General features: G+C 41.6%; 1 protein-coding gene across 3 annotated transcripts in view; it reads left to right on the top strand.

Annotated features, from left to right (window-relative positions):
* SHROOM2 (shroom family member 2) overlaps window positions 1-3,754 on the top strand; it is a 124,841-nt gene extending 121,087 nt beyond the window's left edge. For all 3 annotated transcript variants that reach the window (XM_032187321.1, XM_032187330.1, XM_032187341.1), the window contains one exon: window positions 915-3,754. In XM_032187321.1, the coding sequence (XP_032043212.1) occupies window positions 915-1,181 (267 nt within the window). In that variant the 3' untranslated portion in view covers window positions 1,182-3,754. The remainder of the gene's footprint in view (window positions 1-914) is intronic.
* Window positions 3,755-14,228: the final 10,474 nt, after the last annotated feature.

Raw genomic sequence — 14,228 nt, 5'->3', positions numbered from 1 at the left:
TTCAGGTGTGGCTGCCTGCCAGGAGCAGAGAGGTGAAGCTGGGTCAGATGAGCATCACCTTTCTTTCTTGTACGCACACATGAATGGGACACAAAGCTCCTGTCCTCTTTCTTTGTGTGGTTCTCCATTCAGTCTCCTTCTTTCCTGTTTTGTATCTTCCGTGCATTAGTTCTCAAACAGTAGGAGCTCCTGTCTGGCCAGAGCAGCCCTTAGAGCAAAGCAGACTTGTGTGTCACAGCAGTGTCTCAGATATCCTCCTCTGCCATAGCTGTGAGAGAGCAATTATTGTGAAGGCACGAAGCAGGAAGTTTGCAGCCCTTTGGGAAAGATGTTTTTTGTTTCTTTCTTTTTTCCCTTTTGTTATCTTGCCTCAGCTTTCACTGTTGGTCATTTCGTAAGACCACATGGTTTCACATCTCGTGGAGAAGCCATGCAGATTGAAGCAGAACTGCATAATGTGCAGCATCGTGAGCTGTGGCGTAAGAACAAATTGCTCCGTTAATTAAAATGTTTCTGTGCTCTCTAACCACAGCTGTTTCAGTGTGGAAGTTCAGTGCTGTGTATTGAAGATCTGAGACGTAGATGAGTGAAATCTTATTCTGGAGAATCTGGACGTTTCTCAAAGGCAACTGTGCTTTTTATAACTATTTAGAACTACTAAATAGTAAAGCAGTCTTTGAAGCTCTTTCTGCTGAGGCCAGTAGGAATTAATGATGGATCGTTCACTGATTCACTAAGTTTTATTCCTGTTTATTAAGTACGTTTTATCAGAATAAACTTTAAGGAGAAATCTTATTCTACCTCTCTACATATTTAGGAAAGTGTCTTTTCAGATAAAACAGGCATAAGACTTAAAACCTGAAGCTCAAGCTGGTGAACTCTGTGAATTTAAACTGTTTTTCTTTTCCCCTAAGCGGACATTGGTAGAGAAGCAGAAGCTGCTGACCCAGCAACATGAAGATGCAAAGGAACTGAAGGAGAACCTGGACCGTCGAGAGCGCATTGTCTTTGACATTTTGGCAAACTACTTGAGTGAGGAGAACTTAGCAGACTATGAGCACTTTGTAAAAATGAAGTCGGCTCTCATCATCGAGCAGCGAGAGCTTGAGGACAAGATCAAGCTGGGGGAAGAGCAACTGAAGTGTCTGACCGATAGCCTCCAACCTGAACGGCTCAAATAAGTTTGGCCAAGGAAGTGAAAAATGGGAAAGAAGGAAGGGATGGGGGTGTTTCCAAGTATACAAACGAATATCTTGGCTTTCCTGAGTGTCCAATAGAGAAAAGAGTGCACAAGAGAAAAATAGCTCTCACAGCAGCAATAATACTCGTTCATTTTTTGGGACGATGTATTTAATTTTTTTAGAACACATTTTTATTGCTGGACTCTACAGCCACTTCTCATTGCTTAAGTTACAGAAAGCTCCACAGAAAAGGATAGACTCTTAACATTCCTGCTCCGTAAGCTGAAAGTCTGTGGCAGTTGTGCATGCAAGCATTTTTTAGAGTAGGATGTATACTTTCTTTATGTTCAGAAGCTGTACAGATTGCTGGGAAACCTGATAGCAATTTATGAATGCACACAAATTTAGAAGCTCTGAATATAGTGGCTTTTTTTTTTTAAAGACACATTAAATAGGGGAAGTGTGCCTCTTACACCTAATATATTCAGATTGCTGAAATGTAGTGTCACTCTGATCCTGTGGCATCAGACACTTTTTTGTAATATTGTAGATAGGATGGCACTTTCCCCTCACAGAAAATAACTTTTAAATCAGTCTCAGTTTAACACTTCTTAAAACAGCTTGCAAATCACCTAATAGCTACCTTACTGAAGGTGGGGTTTTTTAATTATTTTGCAAGATGCCATTGTACACCATCTTGCTGTAATACAGGTGACTTTCTTTTAAAAATTGTGCTTGATTTAAGGCTGGCAGTACTGTGCTGATTTTGTTCAAAACATTTCTCATCTAAATTATTTAGAAGCTCATATGTTCTTTCTTGTGCTTTTTATGCATGTTTTTATTCCTCCTACCCCCAAACTGCTACATTTTATGAAAATAAATGTAGGCTAAGGACACTGCTTCTGTTTTTCTTCTGATTGCTGAACACTGCGATTTTTATATAGACAGATAAATTATACTGAAGTTGACCTGCATAAATGCCGTTCCCTTTCTACTTTCTCAAACTACCAAATGCAATATAAACAATTTCTGCCATGTAAATACTGTGCATTATTTGGAGCAATTCTGCTTTGTAACTGTGAACATAAGTGTTTGGTTTTTGTTTTTTCACAGTGATAAAGTTTGTTTTTTTTTTTTTTTACACAGCGATAAATGAGAAGATGCTATTCCAGCCTATCAGATTACTGGTTCTATTCTAGTAATACTGCCATTGACTGTAACGTGTGATGTCCAACAGCTCTAAAAAGAGGTGCTAACTCATGTTTTAGCACAGCAATAGGTTATGCTGACTTGCTGAGATACTTACAGAGAAATTCTGCCGTGTCTAAATGTCATGTCCTAAGTTAAGATAAAGTTTTGCGGGCAAAGGAAAGTCTTGGATGACTTTGTGTATGCCATTTTCATTGTAGTAAGGAAACCATTTATCTCTCCTTAAACTAAACAAACGTTGCTCAACAGGAAGCCATTTTTGAGGCCAACATGAATGCCGGTTTGTAGCTCAACAGGTTGGAAATACGAGTAGCAGGATGTTGAAAGGAGAGAGAAAAGGATTCTTTCCACTCTCGGTGCAGTGGCAGCATTCACCGAAGACTCCTGTTCTTCTCACCTGAATCACCTCTTCCCAGGGGGAGAACTGGAGAGGGAGGCTCTGACCAGTGAGTTCCTTGCAAGCTGGGGAATTGGTGCAAAAATCTTCTGGAACCAATTCCTTTACGGACAGGTGCGAACACTTAAAGGACCGTGACCCTGTTATAGTGCACTACTTCGTATACCTGGACCAAATCTGTAATGAAATCGTTGTCCATCAGCTGAGGTCAAATGGAGCTGCCATGTTACAAGACCTACAGCTGCCCTTAGTTTCTTCCTCTAGTTCTGACAGCTAGTCTTCTGGCATCTCACAACTACTTGCTGCTATGTTCCTAGGACAAGTGATCCCTTTTGTCCTTACTTATCCCTTAACCGTAACAAACCCAAAACTAAACAATTCCCAAATAAATTATGCTTGTCTTTAGCTTGGAGAAGAGTGTGCATTGTTTTATCTGTGGCATTTTAAAGATTTTGCATATTGTGGTTACTCTGAAATGTGTATGTGAAATGTGAATAATAATATAATTACAATGTGTTTGTATACAGTACTTTGATTTAGATCTTTCTGATAAAAGGTAGCAATATTGTGAATCCTATATATATTACCCCTTTCACAGCACAGTTGTGTAGGCACCATTTTCTCCTTTCCTTTTTTAGAACTGTTGAAAATCTCTCACCCTGGGAACCTGAAGATGTTTGCCTCCCAATGTTATATGTAAATCTGTAAATAGCTATACTGTTGCTCTTTGAAAAAATCTGGTGCTAATGTTTTGCCTTTGGCATCCTGGGGATGGCTGTTTCTTCACCTTATGTTCTCAGTTTTAGATCTCTTTGTATAGTGAAAGATTTCCACTATGTTCCTCCAGTTGTTTGGATCTTGCAGCCCTGAGTGAAAATGTACAGTTTTCCTGCGTAACTCTTAACACTTACCTACTGAAAAATGGTATTGCTTGACTTGGAGAAAATAAACTGTATATTTCGATGTACAGAGTTATCTTTGTGTGCAGTTTTAGCTGTCAAAACCTGCTGTTCTACTGTGCAGCGTTAACCATCTCGTGGTATCGACAGTGCCTGTAGCTGGTTGTCCAATGCTCTGGAGTAGTGTCCTTTCTTTTCGCAGATTGTTTGGCATGTAGATTAACTGATCATTCTCAGCTTCCCAGTGCAAGTACCAGAAATGTTACTGCATGTTAATGGCTATTCGGTGTAATTAAAGGGGGGAGGCTTAAAGGAAGATGTGTTACGAAGTGGATAATGTAAATCTGTCCCATGACTTATGGAGTATATACCAGGGAAGGCATTGGATTTTTCTGCTTAGGTGACCACACTGTTTTGGCTTCATCTTCATCCTCTGTTTAGAAGGATACTTTGTATGGAAATATCTGAAGTCAGTGGCTCTCAAGTTTTTTTGCAAGATGACTGTGAGCTCTCCATCTCTAACAGGCTTCCACAGAAACTGTTTAATTTCATCTTAATGGGAAACAAAAGTGCATGCAAACTTGGAGTAAAGGTGACCACAGGTAACTCATAATGGCTTCATAAATTGTCATCTAAATTAACTGTCCATGAATATCTTCATTGTAGGAACCATGTGGGAAAAGGAAGTAAAGGAAGACCTGGGTATTTGGAGGATTTTCATAAATTTCTGGTGATGCTTTACACCCCTTTCTCCTTTATCTCTGCAAATACATGCACCCACCTCTTTGTGCTAGGTTTGCAGGTCACCTGGTCTAATCCAGGAGGGCAGCTACAGGAGAGTAAGTCTAGTTCTGTGTACTGTTTAAATTAAAAAAAAAAAAAAAAAAAAAAAAAGATTTTCTTTAAACTGAAATTACGCTTTTTATTTTCTGTTTTGGGATACTTGAGACCCTCAGATTTTAAAGGTGTAGCCTTTTTTTTTTCATGCTGTTTTCTTTTTTCTTTTTTTTTTTTTTTTTTTTTCATGAAGCTCTGTTGATCAGTTCTGGAATATTTAATTGTCTCCCTTTCTACAGATGAACTAATCTGTTGGCAGTCCAATAGCTAGCAATATCTTATGGTGGGTATGCAGTAAAACATTAAATATTTAATGGTGTCCAGTCATTTACTGCAGAAGTTCATCAGCTTGTCCTAGTTAAGGGCTTCTTGGTTGTGGGATTTTAAATTGTTTTTCTGCTTGCTTGGACAGATCCTACCTGCACAGTAGATGTTATTAAAGAAATAATAATAATTACACCTTAAAACTATTAGACTGCATGTTGTCAATTGTTTCAGCAGTGGTAAATTGGTCATCACATTCACTTACCACAGTTCCAGTCTGTAACTTAACTAATTAAATTACAATGAACCTCAAATTACAAATTGGGTTACCCATGTGGCTCAGAAACTTACCTCTGAAATCCTGTGTTCAATTCTCCCTTCCTACTGTTTTGGTAATGTTTCTATGAATAAAGCTGTTCTATTTGAAGTAGATGAACTTAATTTAATACATCTCAGGAGATAATTTCAATGGAAATAAATTCAATGTAGTTCAGATAGCATACGGTAGTTTCTCTTCCAGACTACCAGAGCATACCTACAAGCAGAGCAGGCACAATCTTTTCAAGATGGGATATGTTTAGGCCCTTGTTTTTGGTTATAAACCTGTGGGCACATGCCTTATACTGCTGTTGTGTATCTTAGGTGAAGAGTGATATTTTAGTCAATGCAGTTGAGCTTTTCCGGAGAGCATTGCTAGTAAAACACATTTTGTTTTCTCCTATGTTAAAAATTCTCATAGCAGTTTCATTTTTAGGTGTTTCGATATCCCTGTCTTGGAGGCAGTGTCCTAAATTGGGCAGGAGAGATGGCTTTGTGACTAGGCTGTGCCTTCCACTCCTGCCAAATGTATCAGTTTTGGAGGCAACGATTGCTATAATTCCAATTCTAATTTACTCTGATTTTTTTTTTTTTTCTGGATGCAACCAACTCGTGCGGTTAAAAACTTACCCACTATCAATACCAATCATCTGCTGCTGCTCCTGAAAACATTGCCATGTGTTGGCTGCTGCCACGGCTGAGATACTGAGAGTATCTGGACTGCTGATGTGGTGCTTTCTGGCACTTCGCTTCTGGGATGGAACAGGACGAAGAATTCTGCGTACCTCCTGCTCGCTCGGAGTGAGTTCGTAACCTACGACACCACAGTACTGTTAGAGAACGACCGAATTCACGCCACTAATCCACCTCTATTGAAATAACTACATTTATTTATGGTAATAGAAATTTCCAGGAAAATGGTATTTAAATGAGACCTCTATGCTGTCAGTCAGAGGTAAGAATGCTCAAGTATTCTAGATCTATGCTTGCTTATTTCCATGGGGTTAGTGAAAGAAAGGCTTTTGTTAAGCATAAATTAAGTTGCAACTGGGTCAATTAGACCTTAACTTGTTCTAAGCAACCTCCATAAGAGGAGCCAGTATGAGCTCTGAAAAAGCTGTGATCTGCTAAGCCACTGTCCATCATATTGGAGGAGCCATGGCAGTCTGGTGAAGTTCCCGCTGACTGGAAGAGGGGAAACAGCCCCCATTTTTTAAAGGCGGAAAAATGAAGACCCAGGGAACTACAGGCCAGTCAGTCTCACCTCTGTGCCCAGCAAGATCATGGAGCAGATCCTGCTGGAAAATATGCTAAGACATGGAAAATAAGGAGGTGCTTGGTGAAGAGCTAACATGGCTTCACTAAGGACATACCGTGCCTGACAAATCTGGTTGTCTTTTATGATGGGGTCATAATATTGCTGGATAAAAGAAGAGCAGTTTATGCCATCTACCTGGAGTTGTGCAAACACAGATACAGGCTGGGCAGAGTACAGATTGAGAGCAGCTCTGTGGAGGAGGACCTGGGGGTGTTTGTTGGTGAGAAGCTCAGCATAAGCCAGCAATGTGCGCTTGCAGACCACAAAGGCAGCACTATCCTGGGCTACATCAAAAGCAGTGGGACCAGCAGGGTGAGGGAGGTGATTCTCCCCCTCTGCTCTGCTCTTGTGAGACCCCACCTGGAGCCCTGCCTTCAGCTCTGGGGCCCCCAGCACAAGAAGGATGTGGATATATTAGAATGAGTCCAGAGGAGGGCCACAAGGATGATCAGAGGGCTGGAGCACCTCTCCTATGAGGACAGACTGAGGGAGTTGGGGTTGGTCAGCCTGGAGAAGAGAAGGCTGCAGGAGACCTTACAGTGCCTAAAGGGCCCTACAGGGAAGCTGGGGATGGACTATGTGTCAGATGGTGTAGACACAGGACAAGGGGGAATGGCTTTAAGCTAAAAGAGGGTAGGTTTAGATTAGATGTTAGGAAGAAATTCTTCACTCAGAGGGTGGTGAGGCACTGGCACAGGTTGCCCAGAGAAGCTGTGGATGCCCCATCCCTCGTTCAAGGCCAGGCTGGGTGGGGCTTTGGTCCAGTGGGAGGTGTCTCTGCCCATGGCAGGGGGTTTGGAACTGGATGGGCTCTAAGGCCCCTTCCACAGAATCACAGAATTTCTAGGTTGGAAGAGACCTCAAGATCATCGAGTCCAACCTCTGACCTAACACTAACAGTCCCCACTAAACCATATCCCTAAGCTCTACATCTAAACATCTTTTGAAGACTTCCAGGGATGGTGACTCCACCACTTCCCTGGGCAGTCTGTTCCAATGCTTAACAACTCTTTCGGTAAAGTTCTTCCTAACATCTAACCTAAAACTCCCCTGGCTCAACTTAAGCCCATTCCCCCTCGTCCTGTCACCAGGCACGTGGGAGAACAGACCAACCCCCACCTCGCTACAGCCTCCCTTGAGGTACCTAAAAAGAGCGATAAGGTCACCCCTGAGCCTCCTCTTCTCCAGGCTGAACAAGCCCAGCTCCCTCAGCCGCTCCTCGTAGGACTTGTTCTCCAGGCCCCTCACCAGCTTCGTCGCCCTTCTCTGCACCCGCTCAATCACCTCGATGTCCTTCTTGTAGCGAGGGGCCCAAAACTGAACACAGTACTCGAGGTGCGGCCTCACCAGAGCCGAGTACAGGGGGACGATCACCTCCCTAGCCCTGCTGGTCACACTGCTTCTGATACAAGCCAGGATGCCATTGGCCTTCCAACCCAAGCCATTCTATAAGATGCATTACCAAGAGCTTAGTTTGCTACTGTTCCTTGTGGTAGCATCATTTGCTAGCATCCTGATGGAAGGTATGTTCTGTAAAGTGATGTGCAGTTACAAGACTTTTAGCAAAGTGTGTTTTTTGGTAGAGATATAAAGTCCAAAGGGTTGATCAGAATTAGTGCGGTCCTTCTGACAAAGACCATTTCAAGCATTTTGTTTCAACATCTGTATCACTATTCAGCTGTCTTCTCTTCATAAAGTTTTATTACTGATAAATTAGGCTTGTGTCTTTTCTAACAGCCTCAGAAAAATAGAAATGCGATGAGGAACTGTACGCTAAATAATAAGCATGGAAGATAAGATTATTTATCTCAGTATCTAAATATAAGAGCATGATTCTTGTGACTGCCATTCATAGCCACTCCCAAGGATTACAGTTTCAGCAGCTTTCACACTCAGGTATAGTTCCTCCAGAGATAAAAAGCAAAATCGAACTGTGGTGATGGAGGTGGCCAACATTGACCTGAAAGGGATGGAGTGGATCAAATTATTTTTACTAATCATGGAGTGAGACAGATCTCAAGGAAATGAAAAGCAAGAAAACCTGGAAAGATCAGTACCCCAAAGGAAGAGGAACTAAACAAGCAGTCAAGTCTGTCAGAGCTGTGAATTTCCTGCTTTCTTCTTCCTCCATACGTGATACAGAAAAACCACACCGTTCCTGGCTGGAAGGACAGGCAGTTTTCAATACTGTTGTGGAAAAAAAAATCCTTAAAGCCTCTCTGAAACTTAAATTTATGGGGAACAACTCAAAATTCTGGAGTGTCTTAGGTCTCCCTGCGTTAGTAGACCATCATACTGCTAAGCGCATCCAGTAACGCCCCTTTCTTGACTCAGGGGGCACTGGCACAGCTCTGGCACTAATGGACAATCACTGCTGAAGAAGACATCATCCTTTCAATTCATCCTAAAGTCTCTAAGCAGCCCAGTTTGTTAGGTGTGCTGAGGTGCTTGAACCACCCACACTGTATGATATGTGGTTTCCATCTTGTATATCACTGCTGACAGAGCACTCACCAAGTGAGCAAACAGGCTTGTACTCTGTGATTCTGCTTGCACGACTGCCACCTCTCAAGAGTTTGCTTTACCACCAGGCTTTTTGTTGAGGGCAGGCAGAGCAATGTCCAATTCCTGCTTAAGCTGCACTGCCAGAAAGCGTGACTTACAAAACCAGAGGCAAAACAGGCAAATAAAATCCCGTATTTTATGTATTTAATTATTTTTTCTAGTCTGAGGTGCCTGTATGCAGGTACTGATACAGAAGTCCATCTCTAGGGACTCCTAGATCCAGCTTACCCCTTAGGTGCATAGATGATGGCCTGAAGCAGGAGGCTAATTGGCCTTGATTCCCTCTACAGACAAGTTCAGGCAAGGTTACCTGAAGAGGTTGGTTCGAGACAGATGGCTCCGCCATTGCTGCCTCCATCTCTTTCTCTAGCAAGACAAAGTACCTAATTTACACATTAAAATAAAAAAAACTTGGATTAATCCATGCCTTAGGTGTCAAGCTCACCATTAAATTCCCCTCTCAGAGCTAAAAGCCCAGGTGCACAACGTTAATTGTAGGTCCATTTGCCAAATGGCTACACACACTGAACCCTATTGATGTGAATACAGATGGTGTGTCTCTGGGGTTTGAGATCTAGGAACTCTTGTATTTATTTTCCAAATGCTGCATTCATATTTGTATATACTTCTATTTCGAGCACAAAACGAAGCGGCCTTTTCTCCTGTATTTACTGCAGTGGGGGAAAAAAGAAAAAAAAAAGAGAGAAGAAAAAAAAAACAAAACAGGTGAGTATACTCTATCAAGACAATCATTTGACAGAGATGGAAATATTTAGACCAGCGTTTTTATGCAATGGGCAGTTCCACCACACAAGCAAGATTGGGGTGATTACAGAAGTGATGATTACAGTAGTAATGCCACATACATGGCAAACAATGAAGAGGAAGTTGTATAGAGCAAGATTGGTAGTCTGGGTGTGCTCAAACAAATTAGTATTGCATATGGTGACATGCAAAACAATTAGTCAAATAGCAAATGATGGGCATCAGATGGATGGGGTGATGGAATATAGACCAGAAAGAAATGACTGAAAAACTCTACGGGTTCAATGTGAATGAACAACTAATATGAACTCTGTGCTCTGGTAAAAGGGCTAAAACAATGCCTTGGAAAAGAAGAATGTGGGGAAAGAAATATCTTGCTATACAATATTAATGAAAGCTTTCTAAAATTTGCCTAATTCTACTATTCATATCCAAAACATGGAAAACATGAGAGAAGACTCATCTAGATTGCTAGAAAATAAAAGGACTGTCATAACAAAGAAACCAAAGAGTGTTTACTGATCAAAACTGAGGTTTAAAGATTGCTCTGTACGTGTCATGCAGTATCACATACAGAAGGAAACTCATTTAGCAGAGAAAGCCATACCAGAGCCAGTGAGCTCAAGTCAGAAGTGAAAATAAAGATGAGGTGCAAATGTTCAAGGTTGTCAGGAATACTGTACCGGTGTCACAAACTGCAGGGAAATATGCAGTGTCAAGGTCAGATTTTAAGTTTCTGGAAGTCAGAAAACTCAGAATAAAAATTTTATGATCATCATAAATCCACCTTTCATGTTTGAAGTTCTTATATTACATGCTCACATGCCGATGTGTGACTGCTTTGGTAAATATTTATACTGCTAACAGTTTTATAACTGGGGTCCTAAAAGCGCAGAGGCAATTAATACATTTGGCTTTTGTAGAGTAACAGGTAAGGAAAATGGGTGGGAATCTGTGAGCCCTCAGCTTTCAGGTGAGGATTGAGTGCTCCAGGCAGCACATCCCAGTCAGATCACCTTGTTTCTTCTACTACAGACCCTCTTTACACATGCAACTACAGTGTTTGCCATAAATTCCTCTCTGTATACCAGTGAATTCAGTTACTTGCTTTTGTTTTTTTTCCTCGTGTTTTCTGGGATAAAGTGCTGTGTATCAGTGAGTCTTCTACCAGTGCTTCCATATTGGCAAATGTAGCTGTCCGCAAAAGCATTCCCCATGGCCAATGTAAAGCTGATCTCACTTCATCAGCCCCTTCCTGGTGGCTGTGCCCCTTTCAAAACAACCCCTGTGCATGCTGGAGTGCACCTCGGTGGAGGGCTGATGGCGTTCATCTCCGTTCCCTTGCAGTTTGCACACTGGCTACACAGTGCTCTGAGGGAAAGCAGTGTATTTTGACACATCTTTCCCCCAGACTCCAGGTAAATGACAGACGAGCACAAGGGTAAGTAGAGCTGTCTTACCTTTGGCACAGAGCTGCTGATAAACCACATTTGATAGCAGCTGCCCTTCATGTAGTTAAGGAGTTTCCTCAGTTTCGGGCTCTTTACAGGACTGCGTTGTTCTGCTCCCTGCCTGCACTCTACTTTTGAGGACACGGCAGTTCGTGAGAAATCTCTCTTTTTCTTTTTGTTTTCTGCATAGTCCTCTCTTATTTGTGTTCTGTTTCACCAGAACTTTTGTATCTATTTCCTACTGTGTCAGTCCTAATGGGGTATTGATCAGTTGAAAGATCACAGTCATTCAGCATCATTGCTCAGCTGTCATGGCAAACAGGAGGGGGTAAAGGCAGAAAGGCCCTTTTAGAGTATCAATAAAGATCACGAGAACCTTCTCATAGCCAGGGCCATAGCCACAACCAGCTAATGAAACATGTAAATCACCGTTGTTCTCCGAGAGCAGTACTTTAATAGTGCCCTTTTATTTAAGCAGGAAGTTGCTTTGTAAAGCTTTAAAGCCCCATGATACGTTACCAGCTAAAGGTTCCTATTGCTATCTTACATTTGTTCCCTTTGATGGAAACTTATTGGAATTTGATTTTCTTGTGACTTCTAATGGCTGATAAGAACACGCTGCAAAGGCAGCTCCAGCAAAGCGAAAAAAGGCTGGCGCCTTAACACTGCAATGCTTTCACGGTGCAGAAACACTGCCAGGGCAGAGCGAAAACAGAGTGTGACATGTCGATAACATCCTCGCATCAGGTGGTGTTCTCTACTAGCTCTGAAATGTCAACAAGTCTCAAGAAAATGTCTTTGTTAGCTTTGAATGACCTACTTTTGGTATCTGGGAATAACCAGAAAGCTGCCCAAACCACAAGAGTGCATCTAATTTTAGAATCCCTTCATTTTGTGCATGCAAGCTTTTGTGCTATGCATCTCCAGAAAAAAAAATACCAATTTCTTGTTGAGACAAAGAAAATTATTTTTTTTTTCAATCAGCACCTTGTTGATTTGTGATCACAGTGAAATCATCCCTCTTTAAATTATTCAGTCCCTAATTGACATATGAATTTTGCTTCAAAAACTAATACTGAGCCCATTCTAAAGGATATATTTTTTTTCTGGTCATTGCGGATAATGCCTGAATTAACCATGCTCAACATAATCTGGGAAGCTGTATTTTGGTTGTTTCTGTTTTCTCCCTGTTTTTAATTAACCTGTATTGAAAGGGTAGACTTCTTAATGGGAAGTTCCTGCAAGTCTCATCTATAAAGGCAATCCAGGAGAAGTCAGGGACAAAAGAGTTCCTCGTATCAGCAGAGAGAGTCTGAGGATCCTACTGGCAGCATCCATGGTAGATGAAAGGTCTCTGTCACATCTTGTATAGCAGTAAACAAGTATTCAACCATTGATGTGGATATTAGTGCAGTGCAAGATTGTTTGAAAGGAAGCAAGACAGGACATGGTTGAAGTACAGGCTTCCTGGCTTCCACTACCTAAAATGAGAATTGAATACACTATCTCTTGCTTGAGGGACAACATATATAGAAGGTCCCTCATATGAAGTCAGAGTCGTCTGGAGTGTGAGAGTAAAACATCTCTAAATCTCACCCTTATTGGACAGAAAAATATAACCAGAATGAACACAGAGGATGGTAAACACTGAGCTTTTGGGACACTTATTGGGAACTTCACAAACTGGAAGAGAAAAAAAGACTCCAAATGCAATGACATGATGTCAGTAGCACAATAAGAGTATTAACCTCCCTAGAAGTAAAAGTCAAGCCCAACGCGTGCATGTGTCCTTTGCCATGCTGTGCCCCAGGGTGGTGTTTAGAAACCCATGGAGGATCTTGCTGTGGCCCATCCATCTCACCACCACTGGCCACCTCCACCTGGCCCAGAGCACCAGTGAGCCTGCCCTCTTGGAGGGCTCCCAACTGCTTGCCTGACTGCTTTCTTCCCCTTCTTAAGGCATTGAAATGTGAGGGGTTTTTAACCCTTTCAGATGCCCATCTCAATTTTGGGTGTTTATTACTGCAGCAGCTCTGAAGTGTCCAGCAGCTGTGTAGGTGTCCAGTGGGTTGTTTATGGTGTGAGCCTCAACAGCGGGCACTGATTGCCATGAGGTGATCGTACACTCTGTGAAAGTGCATCCTCACCTTTTAAGTATCCTGCTTTTCAATATTATTGAACATACTGTTGACAATATATTAATGATCTGGATTTGAAGAGTCACATACAAAGCTGCTGCTGGACTAAGAAAAAACTCACTTTGTGATGTGAGTTATGTCATTTGATAATGTTTGTCTTGTCTGAATTCCCCAGGTCTCAAGGGGCAATTTAGTTTGGCTATAAAGGAATATACTTAGAAAAGGTGTTTGTGCAAACATTCTTCTCAGACTTGAGTTGTGGTTTAAGGAGCTCATGCTTGGGTTACAGTGTTGGATTTGGAGACATGCTTGTCTGATGATCTGCAGAAAACAAGCGGTGACAAAGAATGAAGATGCAACAACCCTAATCCCCAATTCACCCATCAGCTGCTGGCAAGCTGCATGCAGGAAGGCTGCTGGGTTTCCTGACAGAAGTAATGTTTATCTTGAAACAAAAAATGAGAAAATGCTTGTACCTCAATCTCCAAGCTGTTTATGGGTCTCTGAGACCCACAAGACTGCTGCTTATTTGGTACCATTTGTTCAGCAATGTACCTTGCAAGGCATCTTGATTTCAGACTTTTTTTCTTAAATGTGGCAAATGAAAGGAAAAATAACTTAAACCAAATATTTCCTGTTCTGTGGTATTTAGCAATGAAACTGTAAACCACAGAAAGGACTGGGCCTGCTCTAGAGGACTTTGAAGTCAGCAGAAATATTCCCACTGATTTCAATGCGCCTTGGCCAACAAGAGGAAGAAAGCAAATGCTTTCTGCCTGAAAAAGTATTAACCATTGGCATTCAAAGAACAATGAAGTCTCATGTAAAATGTGTTCCCTTAAATAAGGTAGTCAGAAACTTTATTTAATTTCCACCTGCTTCCTAA

Source organism: Aythya fuligula, chromosome 1 (genome assembly GCF_009819795.1).
Source record: "Aythya fuligula isolate bAytFul2 chromosome 1, bAytFul2.pri, whole genome shotgun sequence".
Taxonomy (NCBI): Eukaryota; Metazoa; Chordata; class Aves; order Anseriformes; family Anatidae; genus Aythya; species Aythya fuligula.
This window is presented reverse-complemented; position numbering and strand designations above follow the sequence as displayed.